The sequence below is a fragment of the Pelodiscus sinensis genome, chromosome 14, assembly GCF_052426305.1.
Source record: "Pelodiscus sinensis isolate ZL-2025 chromosome 14, ASM5242630v1, whole genome shotgun sequence".
In the NCBI taxonomy this organism is placed as follows: Eukaryota; Metazoa; Chordata; order Testudines; family Trionychidae; genus Pelodiscus; species Pelodiscus sinensis.
Genome location: NC_143065.1, coordinates 21,948,698 through 21,974,813, shown reverse-complemented (window position 1 = coordinate 21,974,813; position 26,116 = coordinate 21,948,698). Strand labels below are relative to the sequence as shown.

The 26,116-nt window shown below is 42.7% G+C and overlaps 1 protein-coding gene across 2 annotated transcripts in view; it reads left to right on the top strand.

Moving 5' to 3' along the window:
- The window catches only part of SCG3 (secretogranin III), a 50,974-nt gene that overhangs the window by 3,389 nt on the left and 21,469 nt on the right, over window positions 1–26,116 (top strand). For both annotated transcript variants that reach the window (XM_075897244.2, XM_075897243.2), the window contains exons 2-8: window positions 380–432; window positions 1,010–1,055; window positions 1,145–1,363; window positions 2,464–2,606; window positions 3,647–3,808; window positions 4,145–4,322; window positions 12,018–12,131. In XM_075897244.2, the coding sequence (XP_075753359.2) occupies window positions 380–432; window positions 1,010–1,055; window positions 1,145–1,363; window positions 2,464–2,606; window positions 3,647–3,808; window positions 4,145–4,322; window positions 12,018–12,131 (915 nt within the window). The remainder of the gene's footprint in view (window positions 1–379; window positions 433–1,009; window positions 1,056–1,144; window positions 1,364–2,463; window positions 2,607–3,646; window positions 3,809–4,144; window positions 4,323–12,017; window positions 12,132–26,116) is intronic.

Genomic DNA, 26,116 nt, shown 5'->3' with positions numbered 1-26,116 from the left:
TTTTCTGTGGTAGTGTTCTGCATGTCATAGATCTTTTAATCTCTTGATTATGCCAATCCGATTATGCTATTACTATTTTAGTCAAGGTCTTACACAAGTTGTTAAAGTGTGTGTGTGGGGGGGGGGGGGTCTGATCAGAGAGCACAAGGTTTGTTCAGTATGTAGAGCTTTCTCTTCTCGGGGGGAAAGTATACCCTCTTCCCCAAATTTAAATGTTTGGTTTATTCCCTCTTCTTTTTATTTTCATAAGAATTTATATTTTACATCAATTTTCAATTCATGTGTTTTTAAGGGGGGGAAACTACAATTCATTTTTATTATACTGCCTCTGTGTGTACAACACTTACTGTAACTGAGTGTGTATGTGTATTCATTCTAGATAAAGGTCTATACAACAGAGAATTAAGTGAGGAGAGACCACTGGAGGAACAGGTAAATAAAATGAAAAAAAAAGATCCAAATGCTGTTTGAGATTTTAAATCTAGTAAATATAATTTGGTGAGCTTTCAGCTGTGCGACTGATGACAATCTCGACAGCTGAACAAAAACTCTAAGACTATAATGAATACTGTAGCCGTTGGTGAAATGTCTTAGAGTTTCAGTAGTTCCTAAGTATTAATCATGAGCTAAACCAAAATTTTACTAGTCTAGATGCCATCAGCTCCAACTGCACAAGTCTTTTTGCATCCAAATTCACACTGAAGTCAGGCAGGATCAGCATCCATCTACAGCTCTGCAATATGTTACAACTTTCCATTAAGAGTTTCTTTAACCCAAAGATACAATGCTACAAAAACAAAACAACTCACCACAACCCATCAACAACCCTAAGGGCTTGATCATACTTATGCAAACTTATACCTAACTCTAGAATAAAGAATACAGGTCAGGCCATAAGGCTTTTCCAGAATAAAATCAGAAAATAAATTGTACAGTGTATAATTGAATAAAGAATGTGTGCTTACAACGTACTTATTGTTCCTATCTTGGATTTGTTCTCACATACCAGATTGCTGAAGCTGGGGCAGGCAAAATCAGGAAAACAGTCCCTACAGGTAAAACATGGACTCTATTAATTATAGTCATCTGCATAGTACAGTATTGTGAGGGTTAAAAATATGACATGTGTTAATACATTTTCCAGAAAATAACCCAGAGTTCAGAAATTATTCCTTTACTGATGACTTGAACCTGCTAAAGTCAGTAGCAGGAAAAGAAAGGAATGAAAAGGAGAGTGAATCAATAAGAAGTTCCCTATATGATCATCAACAACCAGCCCCTGATGATGCAGACTCCACCAAGAACCGAAGGCTGGTAGATGACTATGACTCCACTAAAAGTGGACTGGATTATAAGTTTCAAGGTATTTCATAATGATCTTTTCCTAAACTCATAGGTTTGATTTTTCATGCAAGTTATTGCAATTATGAATCATACAAAATTACTTATCTAAAAATGCACAATACTCATCAGTCGTCTATAAATTTGTTATTGTCAATTTTGTTAGAAACTTACCACATCAGAAGTACAGCTTGATAGACAAGCACAAAAAATTTCACGGTTGTTGGCAATAATCACAGACAACTTCCACAGATCTGATCCAAATGTGTAATCTGCATATTTTTAGAGCCTTCACATTCAGGTACAGGAGTACCCTAATGATAAACCTCATAAATTATATACTTAAATTAGAAAAAAGAAAGCACATTTAATGTATTTAGGAATATAGTGCTATTTTGCATACCTGTTTATTTCAGATATTAAGTCGTTTATTCAGCACATTTGTTATTTCTTCACATAGCAAATAAGGAAAAATTATTTAGGACCAGATTATGTCTGCTTTACTCACAGAAGTAGTTCATTTACTTCAATGGTTTAAGTCCTGTGAGTAAGTTAAGCAGCATTTGGCTCGAGGTGTTTTATATTTACATCAAAACATTTTGGTCATGGGTCAAAGTCTGCACATCATATTCTCTGTTGTATTGGCTTAGAATGACATGATTTGCATAAGGAAGGGCTGCAGGATCGACGTTTTGATTTGCTGAAATCCAAACAGGAAAAAGTAACGTTATGACCTGTGTTGTTCTACAAAGCCACATGATTAAAATAAATACCAACAACACGAGCACATACGGGAGCAATGTTATATTATTTTTAAGTACTTTTCTACAAACAGCAATTGAATAGATTTCCCTGTGTTTATTGGTGCTCATTGCAAAGCTTCAGCCAGAGAAAGGCATTTTTCAAAAGAAGGTAAGCACTTGTGCATTAAGACCATTGTGTTATTGACGTAATGCTTTACAGAAAATTGTAGCAAAGTATAATTGTAACCTTCCTTCAGCATTTGGAGACAAGTGGGTATTTGTGTGGAAAGGAGAAAGCAACGTACAGATATTTTTAATATATATTCGAATCAAATAAAATAGAGATGTTCAGTGAATAGCTAAATCGTAATCCTTTTAGATGATCCAGATGGCCTTCATCAGTTAGATGGTACTCCCTTAACTGCTGAAGACATCGTCCAGAAGATTGCCACAAGAATTTATGAGGAAAATGATAGAGGTGTATTTGACAAAATTGTCTCAAAGCTTCTAAATCTGGGTCTAGTAAGTTTCCTATTATCATTTCCTTTAGCTATTTTATCAGTTTATTTTCCCTTCCTTATTTTTTTAAGTGGGGCTGAATGCAATGTCTGTGCATCTGAAAAGTTATTTGTACTGGCTTGAATCAGGATGTGTGAGTGAGGCTATAAGCAAGCTTCTCAACTCAATTGTGCCACTGCACATCAATCTTACTGTGCAGTAACCCAGCTGTTCCAGTACTGAGCTTTGCTATGAAAGATGCCAGGTTATAGGATGGTTTTATGGTGTGAAAATAAAAGTCCACTGACAACAAGGAGAGCAGCACACTCATTTTTATTTCACTTTTTGTTTTCATTGAATTCTTTTGTACTGTCAAGTGCCTTGTGATTTTTGTCAACTATAGGTCAAATTCTCAAGTGGTGTAAATCCGCATGGCTTCAATAACACTACCGTGATTTACACCAGCTGAGGATCTGACCGAATAAGTGCTGCTTTTTTTGTTGATTTATGCTATAAAATGGATTCGATTGTAGGTCTCAAAGGATGATAGTTTTATTCTACTGCTCTACCCAGTCCTTATGTCTTAGTCTAATAGTACTATTATCTACCCTATTAATCCTGCAGTTGCTGCATGCTGAACTCCCATTGATTTCAGTGGAAGATCTGTGTGGGCAGTTGCAGGACTCAGAGCAGGCTCAAAAAATAGTTAAGATTTAACATAAAAGAACAAATGCACTTCACCGGAGCTGTGGACAATGGATTTTATTTTCCATCTTTACGTAACAGTATAGTATCAAATATGTATTCTCTCTTAATAGCATCTACAGGCTATAGTCAGCTCAGTGACCCATTGTGCTAGGCACTGAACTGATATATAGTGAAAAGCAGTCCTTTATGTAGTGGGAAAAAATCTGTGTAGGTTTTAAACTTAATTTGACTACATTCAGTCTTGAAGCAAGCTAGCTAAGCAATGGAGTAACTAACATAAGATCAGTTTATAAAATTCAATTTTCAAATTACACATTAAATTTAAGAAAAAAACAAATCCTTTATTAAATTAACAGATCACAGAGAGCCAGGCCTATACATTAGAGGATGAAGTGGCGGGGGTTTTACAACAGTTAATTGCTAATGAAGCAAAAGATCGTGAGAAGGAGTCTGAAGATCTTGATTATCCTCCAAGCAGAACAGACAGTGATACAGAAGAAAAGCAGGAGAAAAAAATGGTAATTGTTGATAGCTAATCATTTCAACTCATTTACCAAATAGTCTGAGAAGACCAATATGCTGTTCTATGCTTTAGGGAATAATTAGTTCAATTTGGAAATGATAAAAAAATGTAAATGCCAGCAGCTGGAAAATATGAGCAGTGTATTACATAAAAGTTTATAACAAGATCCTAAATTGGAATAACTGAGTAACTCATTGACCTTCTAATTACAGAAATGCTGGTGCTAGTTGAGACACAGCAAAAAATGATGTTGTTTCTTGGTCTTTTAATGGTATTATCTGTAGACTTATATAAATATATATATATTTACTTTTCAATGTTGTTTGTGGAGACACCGAACACTGCTGATCAAGTTGGTGTTATGAATGGAGAAATTGATGATACCTTGGATAACACATGGCCCTCCTCCAGTGTCTTGGAAAGAAGAAATGAGCTACCTTCTGAGGATAATTTTGAGGATCTCCAGTATTTCCCAAACTTTTATGGACTGCTAAAAAGTCTTAACTCAGGTGAGCCCTATATTTTCCCTGTCTTGTGTTCATAGAAATATTTAGTAAGGAATACTGGAAAAGCTGGATACAGAGGATTCCCCCATTTTCTTCCTCTTAGCCTGAAGCCTTTAACTTCAAATTCCCATGTTTTAAGGACTTTCCTTAAAATGAGGAGGCCTGCATGCCTTTCCATCAGTATTCTCTGTAAGCCTGTGGTTCTCAGCCTGCGGTTCATGGATTACACTCGTGGTCCATGGTGACTTTTTGGGGGGTCCACAGGAACATTGTCCAAAGTCACACGGCGTGAGCAGGTGCCACCATTAGACTGTTTTACGCCGTGTTCACAAGCATGCAGCACGTCATCCATAGTGTCACCTAGGACGCAACCGCGTTGTTGCCAGTAACTTCCATCTGAGGTTCTGAGCGTCAGTGTAGCTGCCGCCATCGTGCTGAGCGGATGCTGTGTCGTTCATCTTGTGCTACATATGCCAGAGGTGGTCCACAAAAACTTTTTGATTGGCCTGGTGGTCTGTGGACTGAAACAAGTTGAGAACCACTGCTCTAAGCTGTGCCCAGAGCCTCTGACTGGGTGGGGCTGTTAATCAACTGTGAAGTGTGCTATAGCACAGCTTAGAGGGAACACTGCTTTGGATCCCATCATCCTTACATCTAGATCAGCTGGAGAGAGTGTTGTGATTAACTTTATTCACCAGGTGCAAAGTATGCTGCCTCTGTAGCCCCACCAGGCATGTGCTATGAAACCCAAGAACCTTGAATTTTTCTATTCGATTTAACCTAAAGATATTTCCAGTAATACTCTTGTCTCCTAAGCTAGGGGAGATGAAAAAAGTGACTCAGGCTACATTATCATCAACACAAGGATGGTGCAGATGAATTTGCCTTAGCCTCCCCACTCTATTCACAAACCACAGAGTTTCCTATATATTGCAGTGAAAGCCCTGAATCACTTCTTGCTATTCCGGAGTTAGGCATTATTTCGTCCCAGTTTATTATGAGCTAGGTTGTGGCACCTAGCCACAGACACTCTGTCAGCACACTCTCTGTCTCACACCCACTCTCACTCTCCACAGCCAGCAACGTTCTCTTGCTCACTCGCTCCCTCTCCCCATCGGAACCAACAACCACTTACTCTGCAGATTCCTTCTTCTGCAGGAGTTTGGATACTCCCCCAAATTTCCACAGGCAAGGAGTGGGGAGTAGGAACCAAATGCAAAGGGGATCTTTTCCTGGCACATTGGTTTTTCCTCTTCACTTTCAGTCCACAAAGCAGAGAGGGACCTGTACAGTTCAGTAGGTTGGCAAGAACAAGGAACAGGGCACTAGCCATTGCACATGGCTCTGTCATCTCTTCCTGTAGTCCACCCTGCTCCCCTGTGTCAGAGCAGGACGGGGAAGAGGCAGTGACATAATGCAGCTGCATGTTGATTTATAAACAGCAGTGTAAAAACCTGCTCACACAGCTCCTCAGTGCTACTGGACTCCCTGCCAAGAGTGGGAAAATGTTTCCACCTGTCCCTGCCTGACAGTGGACCTGATTCCTCATTGTGTGCATTAGTGACATTTTGGCATGTGGAAGGCTGTGCACATAATTGTATGGTGGTGGGTGAGTTTCATGCCACTATTCCAGAAATAGCAATGACTTGTTTGGTATATAGCCCTGACAGTATGGAACACAGAAGAATAAATAACAGAGGTAATGAGGCAAGCCAGGGGTACATATGGCAAGAGAGGAGGATAAATGCTTGCTGTGTTATATTTAGCTCTAACTTTAGCTCCCCATTTATTATAAAAAAATCACTGGCTGAGAAGCTGGCTCTTAGATGGTCAGGCTCCATCCCAACACTGAATGTGCAGATACATCGTTCACGTATATGAGTCACACCCTTGTGGCAATCCATAAAATTCTCTTGCAAAACTTTGTCTCCTTTTGTGAGCCCATGGGTCTGATATGAGTTTCCGATATACAAAGCGGCACTGGCATGTTCATGTCTTTCTCTAAAATGGGCCTTCAGAGAATTGTATTTTTTTCCAGTATTCTTCATTGGACAGTCCTGAGATATATGCTTCTTTGTCCCTGAATCTTTCAAGCATTAAGGGTATGTCTAGACTACATGGCTCCATCGACGGAGACATGTAGATGAGTTTACTAGACCTAGGAAAATGAAACGGCGATTTAAATAATTGCCACTTCATTTACATCAAAATGGCCACCACTCTGTGCTGATCAGCTGTTTGGTGGCACAGCGGGGCAGTCTGGACGCGCCGTGGTCGACAAGGGAAGCCTTTGTCAACCGTTCCAGTAAACCTCATTTCACGAGGCATACCGGAGCGGTTGACAAAGGCTTCCCTTGTTGACCACGGCACGTCCAGACTGCCCTGATGTGCTGCCAAACAGCTGATCGGTACAGAGCGGTAGCCATTTTGATGTAAATGAAGTGCTGATTATTTAAATCGCTGCTTCATTTTCCTATGTCTAGTAAACTCATCTGCATGGCTGTCGATGAAGCCATGTAGTCTAGACATACCCTAACAGAAAAGATTAGAATCCCTGAGTCCAAGTCTGAAGTTTTCCAGGGGTCCAATACATTTTTTCTAGAGTATTAAAATATATTAAATTCATGACAACTCCGGCTGCTCTATAACACAAGGAGCAGGCATTATTCCAAGCCTTTTTACAAAGGCATTAATTCTAGTCCCTCAAAATAATTTCCTATCGCAAGGAGTTTTGGCCTCAAGGTCTGCTATCCAGTTGTAGATATAAGATGTTCTTTATGATTGCTGGAGGGTAAGACCACTTCTAGATTAGATTCTAGGACATTTCAGACATGTACAATAGATCCAGTGTGCAGCTTTCATCTGATTGTACATGAGGCACCTTCCGGCCTCCAGATTGGTTTATCTTGCAGTCATTGAAAGATATACATTTCTGGTGCAAGAATAATTTTTCTACCACAATTTTTGTGCATATCTGGATGCTATTTTTATCTTGGATATATTTTCCTGTTAAGCATTTCAGGGATGTCAAAGAGTAGGTTTTGTTTGTTTTGTTATAAATCTCTCACATTTTATCAAGTGTCAGGTTCTCATGTCTTTCTCACAACCTAGCTTTGCCCACAATGGAAAATCTTCATCCAACTGCCAGATCCTATAAACCTGTGCTTGATAGACTAAAATGTTGAGGTCTGCTTCAAAGCGTGAGTGTCTTTCTATTGGCTTCAGTTAACTTTGCATCAGATCTTTAATCTCTAATCCTCTAGTCTTGTCTTGCAGAAAATGCATTTTTTAATCCGGAGCCTTTGTTACTTAAAGGAAGAGCAAGAAAGATGCTTATGATTGCTGTAGACACTGTAGCTCTGGAGATATAATTATTTACTAGTGCTTGGTCTACTACGAAAACAGAGGGATAACAGAGCCTGGGATTTAAAGTCTTTCTTTAGGTTCTGGATTACCAAGCCAAAATTGGCCCTGACTACGTTTTTCAGAAGTCATTTTAATTATACCTTATACTGTACAATACAAGAAGACTAGCAACAAGCCAATGCAGACAGCAGATACTCACTACCTAATTGCACAATATGGTAATCTACGCTATTATAAAAGAAGTGTTTGTTGCACCGTCTGTCACAGAGAACATTTGAGACGTTTCTAGGGGAAGGCAGGCCCTCAGCCCCACCTACTGCCCTGCCCCCTTCTGCTGAGGCCCTGCCCCCCCATGGGGAGGGGAAAAGTACGTGCGCACCTCCTACCACCACAGCAAAGGGGAGAGTGTATGTGTGCCCCAGTATCCCCGGAGCAGTGGGGAGGGAAGAGGACGCATGGCCTGAGTCTCCCCACTCCCAGGAGCAGCGGGGAGGGAGGAGGCCTCACAGCCTGAGCCGGCCCAGGCCTCCCCGGTCCCGGGAGCAGCGGGGAGGGAGGAGGCCATGTGTATGTTTACCATCACAACAGGACAGGTCATGCTAGTTCAAATAAAGGAATATCTTTCTGTAACCCCTTCGCCTCCTGTCACATCAGGCTGTGAACATAGTGGAACTGATGCAGTTTTGCTCTACAGTGGAAGTTGAAGGTCCGCACCCCTTCCATCTAGGGAAGTACAACTCAGAGGATCTCCTCTGTCTTGGTGCACAAAAGAGTCCTGGGAGCTAGTCTAGTGGCTAAACTTCCACTGAATGGGGCACAACAGCAGTGTAAGATGCTGCAGTCCAGAGGCTGCAGTAATAGCCACAGAGTGATTGCACTGCCACTCTCTCTTGCCCCACTTCCAACCTAGTATCCCCTACTGGGAATAGGATTTACCCTGTAGATGTTAAAAGAGAAGTTTAGGGTGTGGGGGGAGTGCTGTACAGCAAAGCCTGTCATAACTTCCATGAGGCTAACCTGTTACCTGGAGTAATGGCATCTTCTCCAGTCTTTTCTCTTCCAGCCAATATTTCCAATGTTTAGGTTAACCCTTGGTTGAAGAGTCAGTAATGTAAAGCCACCCTTCCACCCCATGCTGCCTCAATTTGCAGCCATATTTCACAGAGTTTATCCCCTTATGAATACGTAGAAATTACTCATTAGTGCAAGAAGCTTACTTTCCCTCTTTTTGTCTGTTTTCTTTGGAGTACAGGCAGTCCCCAGGTTACGTACAAGATAGGGACTGTAGGTTTGTTCTTAAGTCAAATTTGTATGTAAGTCGGAACTGGCGTCCAGATTCAGTCGCTGCTGAAACTGACCAGCGGCTGACTACAGGAAGCCCGAGGCAGAGTTGCTCTGCCCCGGGCTTCCTGGAATCAGCCGCTGATCAACCCAGCAGCGCCTCAGCTGCTCTACCCCAGGCGTCGGCGGTGAGAAAAGCGATCCCGCTGCCCGTGTCCTCCACGTCTCCCTAGTCTGCTGCCCCCCCCCCCCCCCCAGCAGACCAGGGAGACGCGGAGCAAAGCCACGGAGGACGCGGGCAGCGGGATCGCGGCGTGTCTGGGTTGTCCTGCTGCCGGCATACTCCAAGGCTTTGCTCCTCGTCTCCCTGGTCTGCTGGGGGGAGGGGGGGAGCAAAGCCGCGGAGATGCAGAGCAAAGCCGCGGAGGACCCGGGCAATGGGACAGCCCAGACGCACCGCAGTCCTGCTGCCCGCGTCCTCCACGGCTTTGCTCCGCGTCTCCCTGGTCTGCTGGGGCCCCCCTCCCAGCAGACTAGGGAGACGCGGAGCAGCTTTTTTCGCCCCGGAGGATGTGGATGGAGGGACCACGGAGCGTCTGGGTGGTTCCGCTGCCTGTGTCCTCCGGGGTGAGAAAAGCCCCGTTCGTAACTGCGGATCCGACATAAGTCGGATCCGCGTAACTCGGGGACTGCCTGTATAATCAAGGCTGGGAAGTTGAAATATAATGGACATGAGACTTGTAAAAGAACGCTCCAGGACCATGGGATTTATGCATTATTGAAACATCACACTCTTTATGTATAAATTGAGATTTTATGGTGAAAGACTTGTTCGGTTCTCAGTTATCAGAACCTTCCTATTGTTTTTTAAATGGTATTATTGAGTTGTAGCATTGAGAGCATTGCAAATTAGGGGCCTAATCTTGCCAGTCCAGGATTTCCTCTCTCATTAAAGCTAAAATGTTTTAAATGAGGCAAATCTCCTAAGACCCACATATCCATGCTAAATCCAGATAGGAAAAAACGCTAGATGACATCTCCTGCTCAGCTGCCAAGACAGTGCATTGAGTTGCAGCCAATCCCTAGCCATCAATGGAAGTAGAGTAGGTGTGGAGGCAGACTTTAGAACGATTATTTGAATAGTACTATGGAATGAGGTACAGTCAGCACAGGGAGTTATTGGTCTTATACAGGAAGACAGTCTTTTGCTTCAGCTATGTGGCCGGTAAATTTATTTTAATTAGATGTTTTTAATTCAAGTGAAGGATCCAGATGCAGCTGCAATTAGAGTGATGTATAAATGAATAAATAAATGCCATGCATGACATCCTAGATCTTGGGTTTATTTCAAGTCTGCTTAAAGAAAAAAAGCTCTTTATAGGTACAAAGACTAATGATTCAAGTTCCAAGTAATAAGCAGCTGGTTGATTTTACTGTCTTTGCTTGAGGGGAGCATGCAGGCATCACATTCTGTAGGAGTTTCAAGTAAAAGTACTAGTAAGTAAACATTTATATTCACATTGACATCAACTTTCAGAACTATTCACTGGGGGTGAAACACACCCCTGTGCAGAGTAGCACCCCTGTTCTGAGATTTCATGGGAACTAAATGCTGCATAGCTCTTATGCTACCTTTCTGCACAGGAGTGAATGTCACCATGAGAAAATAATGTAATTGTCATTGAAGATCCATCTTCCTGAAATGACTAATTACATAGACTTGAAAGTGGTAGAATATAGTTTTGTTTCCATTTAACCCACTTCGTGTCTGGCAGACAGTTTAGTGGCTCCATCTTCTGGGGCGTAAGTTTGGGAAGAGGAATAGTGCTCAAGTAGGAAGTCTCTGGGCTATCTTGCTACTGCAGGGCAGGATATATTGCCTACACTACGATAGATTCTTCCCAGAGGAATAAGAAAATGGGAGAGGTATGTGGTCCAGTGGCTAGGGAAGAAGACTGAGAGTCAGAAAACTGTCCCTGGTTTGTCACTTCATCCTAAGTTATGTCTACACTGAAGCTGTGAGTAAACTTCCAGCCCAGGTAGATGGACTCAAGCTAGTACACTGAAGATAACAGTGTGGACATGGCAGTTCTACCAGAGACATAGGCTAGTTACCCAAAATCAGACCTGGGAGTTGAGGTACTGTCCAAACTACACCCTCCCTTGCTATTTTTAGTGGGCTAGTTTGAGCCTTGCTTACATGAGTCAGTCTACCCAGGCTGGAAGGCTCATCTCCTGCTACAGCATATACACACCCTTCATTTCCTCCTCTGTAAAATAGAAATAATGATACTTGCCCTCCTTTGTAAAGTGCTTTGACACACACAGGGCAAAATCCATGTAGAAAAGCTCAGGCTAAGATTTTACAAGTATTGATGCACTGCTGCACTCGGCATCACAATGCCTAGTGGATAGTCGATGGGATTTAGATTTCTAAGTGCCTAAATAGCTTTTGAAAGTGAGATTTAGGCTCCTAAATCTTTTAGGTGTTGTGAACCTGAGCACACCAACACATAAATACCATTAAAAATCTAGGCCTAAGAGACTAGCATTATTATGGAGGTCACATGTGCTTTGGGCTGCAGAGTCCATTGTGTTTCCTGGTAAGAAGAGCCCATCTTTCCTTGTCAGATATTGGGGAGGTTCCTCTGCTGACAACCCCAAATGAAGTCATGGACAAGTGAAACTGGGTAAGGGAGCAACTTGCAGCTTTGGAGGGTAAATAACTCCCCAGAATAAGATGTGGCCTCTACAGCTTTTATAGCTCAGGGGCCTTGCAAAATTATTCTGGGCCAACTACAGAGGAATAGATTTGGGCCTGAATAGATCCCTACAGTACTTTTTTCCTCAGATTTGTAACAGTTTTGAAGAAGCAGTTCTAGTGCATAACATATAGGACAACTGTCCTCTTCACTAAGCCATTTCAGCCTTTTCTTTTCATGACAAGGACATGTTTTTATGCATGAACTTGCCAAAGATATTACAGGACTGAATGTCTCTGAGTTGGCCGTAGTTCTGACTATTTATATTTTGCTTTGTCCCTTAACATAGAGGAGACAAAAGAAAAAGAAACCCTAATAACTATCATGAAGACACTGATTGATTTTGTGAAGATGATGGTTAAATATGGAACAATCACACCAGAAGAAGGCGTTTCATATCTTGGTGAGAGCACATACTTTACTCTTTATAATAACAATTATTCATCCAAAATTCTTATACCGCTAACAGTGATAATTATATTGTCATCCCACTTGATGCCGGTCTTATTTCAGGCTTGAGCACTCAGAATATTGAGGTCTCACTTTTATGATCATTTTTTATACTAGTGTTGAATTTCATATGTTTCACTGTTTTTTCTTATGAAATGAAAGGTTATCAATCAAATGTGAATGTAGAAGCTCATTCACCATTTTACTCCATTTTGACACTGGTGTAATTTCATTCATTTCAGTGGTATTACATTGGTGAGGAATCAGGTCCTTATATTTTCCCAAAAGAAATCCTACATATCAGGACCTTTATTCTGCCATCCACAAACTCCTCTAGTAGTGTGGGTTTAATTCTGGGAACCTTGATCGTGTAAATCTCATAGCATCTGTTGAATTTGCTGCATTGTAATTTTGAGTCACAGCTCAGCAATGGACTCTGAGGCTGCTGGCTCTCAAGACCCCTTATTACCAGCCTTGGCTATGCACACTCTTTTCTTTGGAAGAGATGTTGGAATGGTATAAACTCTCCCCCAAAACCTCCTCTTTTGGCATCCACGTACTCTTGCACATTAAGCATCCATAGCCATTCAAACTGAATAGCCAGCACTGCAGGAGGAGAGCTCATCTGCATGAGCTCACCATGACCCCACCACTTTCCCAACTATCACTGATCTGGTTCTGCATAATAAAATTCTGACCTCTCAGCTAAATAAATCAACCTGTCACCAAGCCAGGATTAGCAGAGACCTTTCATGGAGTCCATTCTCTGTATGACATGGGCAGTTGCAGAAATCTTATTAATGGATCCTACTGTAATTGCATGGGTTTGTTATCAGTAACCTGGTCACAGAAGGTTCTGTAGCTCATAATGAAAATACACAGCAGGATTATTTTTGTACTCTAAATAATGTAAATCCCTGGACAAGTCTTGCACTCCTTTTTAGTGGGCTGCTAAAAGCATCATATGTTCAAACATCTGTCAGTATTGGTCCTTTACTGCATAGTCTCTATATATGTATTAAAAGTGCCACATCCAATAAAGTGATTGATATAAGCACTGTAGAGGTTTCACTATCGTCCTCGCAAATGGAGATAGTGTGACTTGTGTGCTTCTCTTAAAAGCATTATGCCAAAGCATAATGGGCTAATTTTATCTCTGATCTATCTCCACTGAAGTCAATGGAGTTACATTAGGGACACATTTAGTCTATTAATATTTAGGATATTTGTTCAAATTGGCTTTGCTTTAAGGAAATAAATACTTCAATCCTGGAAACAATTTGCCAGGATAACACAAGGGGAAAACGTCAGGGATTAGGTTAAGTGTTTTTGGTGACAACACGTTCTAGTGACTGATGTAGTCAGGTTATGCCTTGCAAATCTGTGATTTGTAGACACACACAGAGGGAGATTTTTTGTTTCATCAGAGCAATTACTGTAATGGAAAAAGCTCTTTCATAGGTCTCAAGTTGCTTCTGTGGTAATCTTTTTTTAGATTTACTGTTGATTGACTTGAGAAATGACTTTAAATTTGACCTTCATAGATTGAGCAAATATTTTCAAGAGTTCAAGGACAGAAAACATAAAAGGGAATATTAGCTTGGTAAAGTGACATAATCAGTATTATACATATAGGCTGCGTCTAGACTGGCATGATTTTGTGGAAATACTTTTCCCTTAATGGAAAAACTTTTAAGTATTTCCGCAAAAGCACGTCTAGATTGGCAAGGATGCTTTTGCGCAAAAAGTGCTTTTGCGCAAAAGTATCCGTGGCCAGTCTAGATGCGATTTTGCGCAAGAAAGCCCCGATCGCCACTTTAGCCATCGGGGCTTTTTTGCGCAGAACAATTCTTCCCTGTCTACACTGGCCCTCTTGAGCAAGTATTCTTGCACAAGAGGGCTTTTTCCTGAGCGGGAGTGTGAAAGTATTTGCGCAAGTAGCACTGATTTTGTACATTACAAAGTCAGTGCTCTTGCGCAAATTCAAGCAGCCAGTATAGACAGCTGGCAAGTTTTTGCGCAAAAGCAGCCACTTTTGCACAAAATCTTGCTGGTCTAGACGCACCCACCGACATACAAAATGATTTAATAGATATGGCTTATGTACAAATGCTATTTAGTTCAGTTTAGGTGCTATGATATGGGCTCAATAGTAAAATATAGTAAAAACACAGTAAAATATAAATATTATAAATGTTAAAAGAAAAAATTGCTTTATTAAAAAAAGCCACAGCTCTTTAATTGCTCATTCAGACAAGAATTAGCAAGCAGCATCAAATCCCATGTTGCTTGACAATGGGGGAAACAGTATCTGGGCAGATGGAAACATAGTCTCTCCCTGTTTCACTATAGCATTAAGCTGCCCAAATTACTTCTGCCTGTCTGGTGGCTGAAGTCATGTGGAAACTATGTCCCTGAATTATATATTAAAAATAATAAATCTTTTATTAAATCAAGTCATAAGCTTTTATGTCTCTTCTATGGACATACAGGCAGTGAGTTTAAATGCATCTACCAGTAACAGCTGGTTTGGGATTTGAAACCACAGCATTATGTCATCATCTCAGTATCCCACTCCAGGGGAAAATGTCTTTCTGCAACAGTGAATGATGCTATAAGGTTTAGCCCTGTTACACAGGATATAGCATAAGGATGGTACAAGGGAAACAGACAGAGGAAAAACAAAATTGATAGTTAAATATATAAAATCAATACATATTGAAAGTCTTGCAATGTGATTTATGTAATCCATAATACAGAAGCCAAACATCAAGAAACAATAGATATGTAAAACCAGTAACATACTTTAGCATGTACAATGCGTGTTTCAGAAAGCACAAGTCGGGAAGCATTAAAGAGAAGCTGGAACAAATGAAGATACAATGTGCATTCATCCAAAATACATCACATTGGGCAACTGTTCTGCTGTTGGAAGAATGCCAGCTGTCTTCCCAACATTCTCCACTTTTTAAACACTGATGCCACACTTGGCAGGGGTGGGTTAGGGTTGGGGGGAGAGGGGAATTCTTCAGCAATGTGCAAAACTCTGTTTGTTTCCAGAGGGACTCCTCCCCTTTACAGATTCCTTCTGGGGAGTACCTCTGCCCTATGTAAGTTGGACACTATTTAAGTAAAAATATTTGCAGCCAAAAAAAAGTATCAAGGATGTCAGGGCAAAAGAGACAACATGGCTATAGGATACAGTTTTACTGCCTGGGTTTAGAAATTCCAGGAAGCATGCATGCATTTCAAATATTAAACTGGTGTATGGGAGATCTGTTTTCATTGGCTTGGGGAGCAGAGAGGAGCAGCAGAATTTCTGGAACAGGGACATCTAGGAATGTTAGTTGACTTGGGGTGAAAATTGATGCAAAGTGATGCACAGCTGGCAAACAGCTGTTCTCTATACTTCATGCCCCTCGGTACCTAATAAATAATAAAGCAAATAGACTGATGGTACACATCCCTTTTAACACAGGCTGCTCAAAACCCAGTATTTAAAGTGGCAGATGATGCAGTCTGTAAGATTTAGACAAGTTGCTGTCATTAAAGCTAATTGTAGATGTGTGTCTAAATTGCTTTGAAAATCTATTGTGGGGATTGAATCCAGGCAGTTTCTGAACAGTGGAAAGGGGTAAGAGCCCTTCAGAGTGGGGAGGTTAGTGTACTGTATGCCGAACAGGACACATAGTTCATTAAGGTTACACTCTGAAGATTAGGCTTCTATTTATTTAACTAGCTGATCCTGAATGGTCTACAAAGAGTTGGAGACTGATCACTAAAGGCTCAAATCCTGCCAAGTCCTGAGTGCTCCTTAGAAATCCTAATTGGCCTCATCTCCTGTTCAAGTTCATGGCAAAGCTCCCATTGACTTCAGCAGGACAGGGTCCAGGCCACATTGTATAGAAGCTTGTGCAATGCACCATTTAATATTGGAGTATGAAGGACATATTACTTTCCTGCTGTAGCTTTCTTCTGCTGTACTCTGGATTCCCCCTGAGAAACAAATGACAAGGTGAAGGAGAGATGTGGGGGGACATCTGTTCATGTCCAGTTCCAAACAAAGTAATCTCTTACTCAGTTGCGGAAGGGGCTAGAGACTCCAACAGAATCTGAGTAGAAAAATGATGGAGTTTCCCTTTGACAGCTTGTCTTTCCTATCTGCAGTATGTTTCTATAATGGTGAGATAAATAGTTAGGTAATGCACAGGCTGAACAGCACAAAGGGAGGTTTTTTGTGTGCTGAAAGAGCCTCTCTAGAGTGTTACATGTAGATTTCCACCCACTCGCTGGTTATTGCCCCAGGGTACTTCCATGTAGGTGAATCATTTCTTAAGGTGCTGAATTGTGCTTAATTTAACTGGAGTTAATCCAGAATTGTACTATGATGTTTATAACTGGTTGTGAGACTAGGATTGCTTTCTTTGTGAGGGGACAGATGGATGGATGCAGGTTAATCTGTCATCCCACTGTCCCTATGGAAGAGTTATGTTGATGCTAAATTCATAAAGAAAATAATCTACATATTACGTGGGAAGCCCTCCAGGATCCCAGACTAATAGCATGGCTCCCAAAAGAGCTCCAGTTTGTTTAAATATGATAATGAATTACTATATTTCAAAATAAAGTCCTAAAAATAATTAGCCAGAATATAATCATTCTGGAAAATATTTGTAATAAATATTGGAGTGTACTTAAACAGAGCTTTAAGAGAAACTGGACAAATACTTATATGGCATCAGGGATTTAACACTTAACCTATGCTCTTTATAGAACAGGGGGTTCCATTTTATCCATTGGCATAGCATTTATAGGAGTAAAATGGTAACAATTGTATCCTTTACTGTCTCAATCCAATGTAATCTGCACTAGTGAGTGAACTGCTAATCCTATGTATCCCCCAAGTGTAGGTTAAGTGTTGTGTAATATGCTTCCTTAATGTATCATATCCCCCACTTGTGGGTTGTGAACATAAGATCAGAGCCTACTACTGCAACCAGCTAATGGAGTTATTCCTTTAGCTCCAGTGAAAGAGACTTATGGTTTGGTGCTAGACATTTTGTATTTTATCTCCAGTAATGATCTGGATGGGTCATTTTATCTTCAATATCCAAATTAAGGGTCTACATTCCATGCTTTTGTACAGCATAGAAGGGAGCAAACTCATAGAGAGTCCACATAAAGTGGAATTTGGGAGGCATAGTCTGCATGATAAGAAAACACATCTACATAGTATCTTTCCTCCCACTACACAATCACTTCTGGTTCCTTCAATATAGGTTGCCCATGAAAAAGGAGCATGACCATGCAGAGAGGGCAGTTAGGGAACTTGTTGCTCTATGCAATAGTATCCTAGGCAGAAGTAACTCATGTTACCTGTTCCTAATCTAGACATGGCCTTGGTGGATGGGAAATGCCAAGCTGTCCCCAGAGAATGAGAATGGATAAAAGCTTGGAGATAAAGGAGAGTAAGACTACAACAGCAGAATCAGGGAGTGGGCAGAGTATGGGGCTAAAGGGGAGAAAAGGAGGAAACGAGGACTCAGGTAGGCATATTGCCGCTTCCATAATAAATGGGAGGATTTGGCCATTATGACCCAGAATGACTGGTTGGGTTGTGAGCATATGATCTGTCATCAGTGTCTTGAGTAGCTACTAAAGTGTGAAGGGGAGCATGAAGGAGGAGAGACGGAAACAGGGCAGTGAGAAGGAAAACATGTAAGCGTTCTGTGGATTTGCTCTCTGATGGATTTCCCTCTTAACCTGCTTAGTTAGCATGTTGTGGTTAAAGGTGATGCAGCAGGGGCATATATAGAGCAATTACATGCCCAGCACAGAACCAAAAGCAAACTAGTTTGGGGGCTAAGGGGAAGAATGAAAATATGGCTCCATCTCTTCAATATTTATAGTGTTTGAGTCAGAACCACCTCCTTACTTCAACTCGGAGCCAGAGCCACCTCTCTCACACCTCCTTCCTTCAGCTCTGAATCACTGTTGGATTCTCTATCCCCTTCCACAACTGAGTAGGAGATTATTTTGGTTGGAACTGGACATGAACAGATGTCTCCCTGCATCTCTCCTTCATCTTGTCATTTGTTTCTCAGAGGGAATCTAGAGAAGGATTCCAAACAACATGACATACCTGTAGTGGGTAGAGGGTTCAGAGGTAGGCACACAGCCTCCTTATGAGCAATCACCTGCGTGGACGTACCCAGTGTGTTTAAAGCTACTTTGGCCCTTCTGTAAAGATATTACTCATAGTACAATTTTTCTGTAACGCTATATTGGAGCCAAATTGAGCCTTTCTGAAGGAAATCCCACCGGGAGGGGAATGAAGACCCACAACTCTCCATGTGGTTCAGCTGCAAAGATTTTTCCTGGTAAAAAGGTTTGAGGACACCCTGCAGATCCCAGAGAAATACACCCTGGATCCCATGGGGCACTAACTTGCTCTGCTGCTCTTGTGTATTCTGTGCTACTGTTTGGGCTGTTAAAGTGGGTATTCTGTTCTTGGCTGTCCCGAATGGTGCCCCTCAGAACTCCACACAGGCCAGTGCCCAGCAGATATAACCTGGCCTTTTCTTGGGAGACACAGGGACACAGCTGAGTACACTGCCAAGTTTGTGCAGTGCTCATCAATACAGTCACTGCAGACACTCAGCTTAAACCCGTTCCCATTGAAACTAAAGGCAACATTTCCAGTTACTTATATTGAAGCAGGACTGGGCCAACAGCATAACGCAGAGAGTAGAAAAGTGTCCTGCAGCATGTTCCTCTTTCTCTATTACTGCAGCTGTATTGCCAGGGAAAGCCTCCCTGATGATGTAGGTAGGATACATATAGGTGGGTGAGCATAAGTGTAATTTACATGATGAGGGGAAGGAAGAAGGATGAGCGCTGTGGCAGAAGTATATAAGGAGGAGTGATATAAGGAGGGTACCCTGTGAAAATAATCAGGCCTTATCTTACCCCTCATTACACAGTGCCAGTTGCTCTTCCAGTAAAACCTTTTCCCCCGCATCAACAAATAGATTACATGCACCTATTTAGACACATGCACTAATGTTTAACTTTCACCACAATGTAGGTCACTTCTCAGTTTTCCCCTGTGCCTTCCATCTCAAAAAAGGGACGTGTTGCCCAGCCAGCTCTGCTGAGTCCTGAGGGCCAACTCCATTCCTTTGCACCATACCAAGGCACAAAAGAAATGGTCTGGATCCAGTCCAGGGGCAGCAGGTTTGCAGAAATTGTGATGGTTCCCAGAAGGCCCAGAGCCTGCACTCGTCCCCCACTCACACTCCCTCAATCCCACCTGCTTAAGGCTCTGGGAGGGAGTGTGGGTGGAAAAGGCAGTCTGGGGTGCAGGTTCGGGGATGAAGGTGCTGGGTGCAGGCTCTAGGCTGGGGGTGCTCTAGCCCTGCTGCGCTGCCGGTGGTGGGCCCTGGGCCATTTTAAATCTCCTGGGAGTAGCAGGCAGGGCTGGGAGAGAGACCAGACCCCAAACTTTGGTGGAGCTGAGCCCTCGCCAAGAATATTTCTGGTGACCATGGGCCATAGAACTTGCCACCTATGATACACTCCTGTGTAGTAGGAGGCTGGGGGGTAGCTTTCCTTAGCCAATCTAGGGGATGTCATTGAGTTCAACAGTGAAACAGGTCAAAAGATCTCCCTGCTTTCCCAGAGACACTGTAGCACTTGTATGAGTTGTCCCTAAACAAAAATGCCAGTAATGACCTGAAGCTACACTTCTCCCGCCCTCCTCCCCGAGCTCCAGAGACTTCAAGTGGGAGTTCTTCAGTCTCGGGAGAGTGGTGGATATGACTCCAGAGCCAGCCTTTGACAGTCCCAGCATGAAAAGCATGTGACTGCCAGCCTAGGACCTGGCACTGAGATGCCACAGGGGCTTGCCCATATTGTAGTGCATCGATGTGGGCATCTGGGCCAAAGAAAGAGGTCACATGTGAGATCGCAGCGTATCCATAGGGGCTAGGCCTCCTCAGCTGACTGACTGTACAGAGATGTCAGTTGTTTCAGCATTACTAGTCCCTCTCATTGAATCTCTCACCCCTCCTTGGCTTTCCGTGTAATGCCCTTTAAACTAAAAGGAGGATACTGCATTTCCTCCCTGTATTTAAAGTTAGCATTCTTCTTGCAAATGTCATGGCTGTTCTTGCATTTCCCTTTGCTGACTTCCTCCCACTTCCCCGTGGATCTGCTGCGATAAGTGCCAGACCTATAGCTGCTCTGTTGACACATTAATTTAGTTTTTCTGATTCCTGAAAGCCAGCTGCTTTCATCCTGGAGCATTTTTCTACCCATTTGCTGTTATTTAACAGCTCGGCATAAGAACTGCCTTCTGGAGTCACTGTGTTTCTATAGGCACAGCAGAGAACTAAACCCATAAATATGGGATTAAGACTAGGATGTTGAGCTGAGGGGGAAGGCGCCATATGTCTGAATTTCCCAAATTAAATTCCTTCCTTTGAGCTCCAGCTGTGTTTACATGACCTGTGTCCCAGTTCAGTGCCCTTTGCACAATTCATCTTGTCAGAATGTTATTTAAAGCACTTGATGAGTAGCATGAGCAGCTCAGGGAGGGGACTAGGGCACTTCACTCACTGTGCTGGAGATCGCTCTTCTAGCATTTGATTTAGTGGGTCTAGTTAAGACCCATAAATCGACTGCTGAGGGTAGCTCCAACCGGCATCAGTCCTCCTCGCAGTTGTGAGGAGTCAGGGAAGCTGATGGGAGTGTTTGCTCCTGTCATCCTCCTGCTGCGGGGATGGCACCAACCTTGGTTTAAGAAGGTATGCTGACTCCAGCTACAAATTTTACATATCTGGAGTTGCAGGCCATACTTCAGCTGGCCTGTCTGGTCTAGTGTAGACCAGGCCTTAGATCGGAGGAGGAATTGAATCCCATGGCTCTGGAGAGATTTCCCATCTGGCTAACCCCAGAGTGATGTTGCTGAAATCCTCTCAAGCTGCAGCCTGCCAGCCACTTGCAGACCAATCAGCATACAACTACAAGACATGTGACATCATCAGGGCCATCCCAGTCACATAATAAATATTGTGTGGATGTGACCCACACCGCAATGGGGGTATGGCTAGACTACAAGTTTTTGTCGGAAAAAGGTACGCAAAATGCGCTCGACATTTTGAGTACCTTTTTCCAGTTCTTTTGTCAGAAGAAGCTTTTCCGACTTTTGGCCCATCTAAACTGGACCAAATGTCAGAAAAACCCCTCTTTCGAAAGTCCCCTTCTTCCTCATAGAACGAGGAATACAGGGGCTTCCCAAGAGCGTGTTTGCTCTTCTGCAAAAGAAAAAAAAACCCTGCAGTCTAGCCATACCCATAGAGACTTCCATATGGTAAACAGGTCGAGAACCACTGCTCTGGAGGGAGCGGCATCTAGCTATCTTGAGCTGCATGAGAGGGTTAGTCTGATGCACAGTCTCTGTGGAAGGGGATTAAACAGGAACAAATAAGGAAATCCTGACACTTATAAAAACCCTCTTCATTATGATATCCTGGTTACAAAGAGAGCAGTGAGGCTGCAGCTGTCTCCTTTCAGATCAGCTTGCCCCTCCTGACTGATTCATCCCATGATGCCCCCACCCCAGGGTCTGTGACAAGACATGACACTGTCTTGAGTGGTGAGGGTGCAAACACTGTGACACTGCTCATGCAGATTCTAAAGCAGACATTACACATTCATTTGTAAAACTATCCTGTTGATGAGAGTGTTGGGAAGAGTAGCAGAAACATCCATGACACATTCACAAGGCTTAAATCATTTATTCTGCTTGAATTTCCAGTGGTCCTTATATTCTGATGATCAGCAGTAAGGAGGAGCCACACCCCTCTCTCCGGGGGGGATTTTGCTGGCCACCTGGTGTACATACATTATATAGTGCCATAAATTTTGTTTAGGAAGCCCTGCCTCCTGCTCTCCCACCCCTCCTCTTGAAGGTGACAGTTCCATGTGCCTGGCAGAATGTAGCTGTCATAGGAAGCTATCCTCATGGAAAGAGTGGCATTCCCTTAGGTAGCTGGGGTCAGTTCTGCAGATGTTTATGCCTATGCATGGCCTGGAGGTCACAAAAGGTGTGTCTAGACTACAGTATTTTTTTTTAAAGTGGCCTTTTTTTGAAAAAACTTCCCCAGCATCGAGACTGCTGCTGCGTTCTTTCGAAAGTAAATTGAAAGAACACGGCAGTTTTTTCAACCACGGAAAACCTCGTTTTACAAGGAATAATGCCTTTTTTCAAAAGTGCTCTTTCAAAAAAAGGTGCTATATAATGCAAACTGTGTTTTTTCGAAAGAGAGCATCCAGACTGCCTGGTGCTCTCTTTCGAAAAAGCGGCTTGCTTTTTCAAAAGTACTGGCTGTCGTCCAGATGCTTTTTTTCAAAAGAGGCTCCTTCAAAAGTATCTTTCAAAAAAGCCTCTTTCAAAAGAGGCTTGCAGTCTAGATGTAGCCAAAGTCATAGAACAGCACAGCTGGAGCTTCGTGCAAGAGTACAGGCCTCAGCCTGCGAGCCAGTGGCAGACTGTTAGGGTTGCAGTCCTTTACTGGTGCCCCTTGGGGTGTTGATGGTTATACACTAACTCCAGATCTGGTCACTCAAGTGGCTGTAGCACTCTTCAGATGATGGAGTCTCAGCTCTCCAGTCAAATCCCTCTACTTACGTACCCTTTCCATGGTCCTGGGGAACAAGCAAACAGCATAGCAACAGTGTCTTAGAAGGGCCTAACAGCTGTGGTCTGAGCTGATGACATGGAGGCAGACTCCCTTGGTAAGAAATGATGTGACAATAATAGCTTGATGTTTAAAGTGTTTCTCTCTTCTCGCTGCCACCTCTCTCTTGTCCGGGTTCAGCTTCAGTCATCTTACTTACATCTGGGACAGTGCAGGTGATGGCTGTTCAATGGGATAGTTGGGAATGGTGCTTCTTGTGACAGAAGTAAGGAAAATGTAGAGCTGAGACTTGTCTGAATGTTACTGCCATTTGAAATGATGATGCGCGTGTTAACTCGGTGTGGGTGTTAACCCGGATGGAAGTGAGTTTTGACACTCCACAAGTGAATTCTCTGGAGGTAAAGGGGCAGTTCCATATCACAGCTCTCTGCTGCAGTAGCCTGCCTACAGGAAGGATGTGGGCCACTGCATCTCTTCCCTTTGAGGAAGAAGAGTGGCAGGCCATGATCTGTGATAACAAATGCTACAGACAGATCTGGGAATGTCTCACTGTGCACATCTTTCTCCTGTCTGTGGGCAAGAGTGAATCATCCATCAGCAAAGCTAGTGCTGCTTCTGCATCATGACAGTAACCTACCTCTAGTTCAGTGCTGGAGGCCCATCTCTAGTTACTAGTAGTTCATATAACCCAGTGGTGGGAAACCTGTGGCCTGCACGTGGCCCCCTGGGGCTCCACCTGCAGTCGAGACCCCTTGGCTGCATCCCTCATCCACGCACCGGGGCCCTGCACTGCCTATGCCTCCCCCTCCCTCCCAGCACTTTCAGAGGAGCCACAAATCACCTGGTTCAGACTCTGTCCCTGCACCTCCATCTCCCTCCCAGATCTGATTCATGGTGTTCCCCCTGTGGGCTGCTGTGGTTCACGGAGGTAAAGGAGGGCCACTCACGTGGCCCACTCACAATTCGTGGTTCCCCTGATATATTCCCTTTTTGATGAGGCGAGACATAAGTGAAGCTGATGAATGGTAAAACTCTGCATTCAGTTTCATTAGTGAAAAGCCACTGAAGTCAGCAGAGTTGTGTTTACCTCAGCGTAACAGAGAGCAGGATTTGGCTCAAATTATTGAGCAGGTCTGACATTCCATGCAGAAGGGAGCAGTAAATCATATATATACACAAGTCAATACATCAACCAATACTGAGTAGACTTTCAGTTTTGGGAGGGATGGAGAGAGCTTGAAAGATCTCTGGGATCACCCACTGCAGGAAGCAAGAGACCCTGGGAGAGCTGTGCTTTTTTCGGAGACTGAAGTATGCATCAACATACAGCAACTTTCTGCACAAACTGTTAGGCTGAAGCTTGCGATGGTATGTAAAACTGATTTCTTTACCTGTGGTTGACTGATATCGGGCACTATAGTCATCACGCTCTCTTTAAAAAAAAACACGAGCATTTCTATGTGGTATGGGAAGAACATACAAGAACAGGTCTTTTTGAAGAAGTGTTGTTTCATGTCATAAATTTTTGTCATCGGTCAGTTTTCAAATTAAGTTGACAAGTGAACAAGGTTTGAATGTGAAAATGCCTCTTAGACACAGGTTGATCATGCAAAGAAATTAGCTCTTTCCAGGCAGGGGCGGCCCTAGACTAGATGCCAGCAACTGGTGCCCTAGGTGAACCATGCAATCGGCGCCCCCACCTCCAAACCCCTCAATGATATTGCGCCACCATTTGGCTCCCCATTTAACTTGACGCCTTAGGCGACTGCCTAGTTCACCTATATGGACGGGCCACCCCTGTTTCCAGGAAATGTTACAAACCCCAGAAATCATCATGAAAAGATCTGTACACAGGAAGAGAAGTATCACCTTTGGATTTCATTATTCATTCAGTTAGACATTAGCATGGGCAGATTACTCACTGACCACTAACAAGTCCTTAGTCACTCAACTAATAATAATTAGTTCTCACAACAATAATTGACTCTTACCCAACAATTTCAAAGAGGGTTGTGAGAACAGATTAATATTACTCTCATTTTACAAATGGAAAAGTGAAGCAGAGAGAGTGGAAGGCTAAACATTTTTAAACGGGCCTCTGTTTTTAAGTGCCTTCGTTTTTTGGGTGCCCAGTTAGAGAAACTTTGGACCTGATTTCCAGAAGAGCTGAGTTCTCACATTTTTAGCTGAAGTCAAAGGGATATGCACGTACTACGAACCGCTGCAAATTTTGCTCTTGATGTCTCAAATTGCAAAACCACTTTGGAAAACATCTCCAGTGACTCAATCAAGATGAAAGAGCAAGCTAGTGGAAAATCTGGGAATAGAAATCAGATCTTCTTGATGGTTCATTTCTGTATGTAACCATTAGACACCAATGCGTTCATGTTAGGTAAACATTCTGAATGCCTATTGCATTTGGGACGGTTGTTTTACTAACTTAGGTCACATCCATTAGCTCTTTAATTCTTGTTTTGTTCTGTTGATTAGCATGGTTGGCCAGGCTGATGAAAGGTCAACACCTTTCTGAGTTCTTACTCTGTAACAAATAGGTTGCTAGGGTAACCAGACTAGAAAAGTCATCAGATCTTGTTAGACCACCAAATAGGGCATTTAGTTGCTTAGCTACATGTCAATTCTAAAGATGACTCACACCTTTAACTTAACTCAAAGGACACATTATTCAACTGTGGTCCATCCACATCTGGTGGAAACACACGTGCTTCAAAAAAATGCAAACTGTTGGGGAGGATTAATTTTTGGGGGAAAAAGAGGCAACGAATCGTGTTTAATAAATACCTGACCTATCAGTGGTAATCCTCACTGTTGTGTGTGAAAACATATCATTGTATTCCCCATTAATGGACTTTGACACTGTGCAAGTTAGACTCTGGACTCACAGTTTAGCTGACTACTCTGTTTATTAGCAAAGCGCTTCGCCAATACAGACAGGAGAATGAGTCTCTCTAGCAATGCCCAAGCTATCTCATTTATACAGTTAAAAAGTGTGCAAATCAAAGAGAGTGAAATTAACAAGATTACCTGGGGCTAGTCACATACCCCATTTCCTTATTAAGTCTCACCAATCACCTGTTAATGTCTCACTGCAACCTTAAATGGAGCCTTTGTTCACTGCCTAATATCCTTCTTCCTGCTCCTGCTACACGTAGGCACACATTCTACTTTGGTTCATTCTACTTTCTCACCAGCTAACTCATAGTATATGCAACAAAAA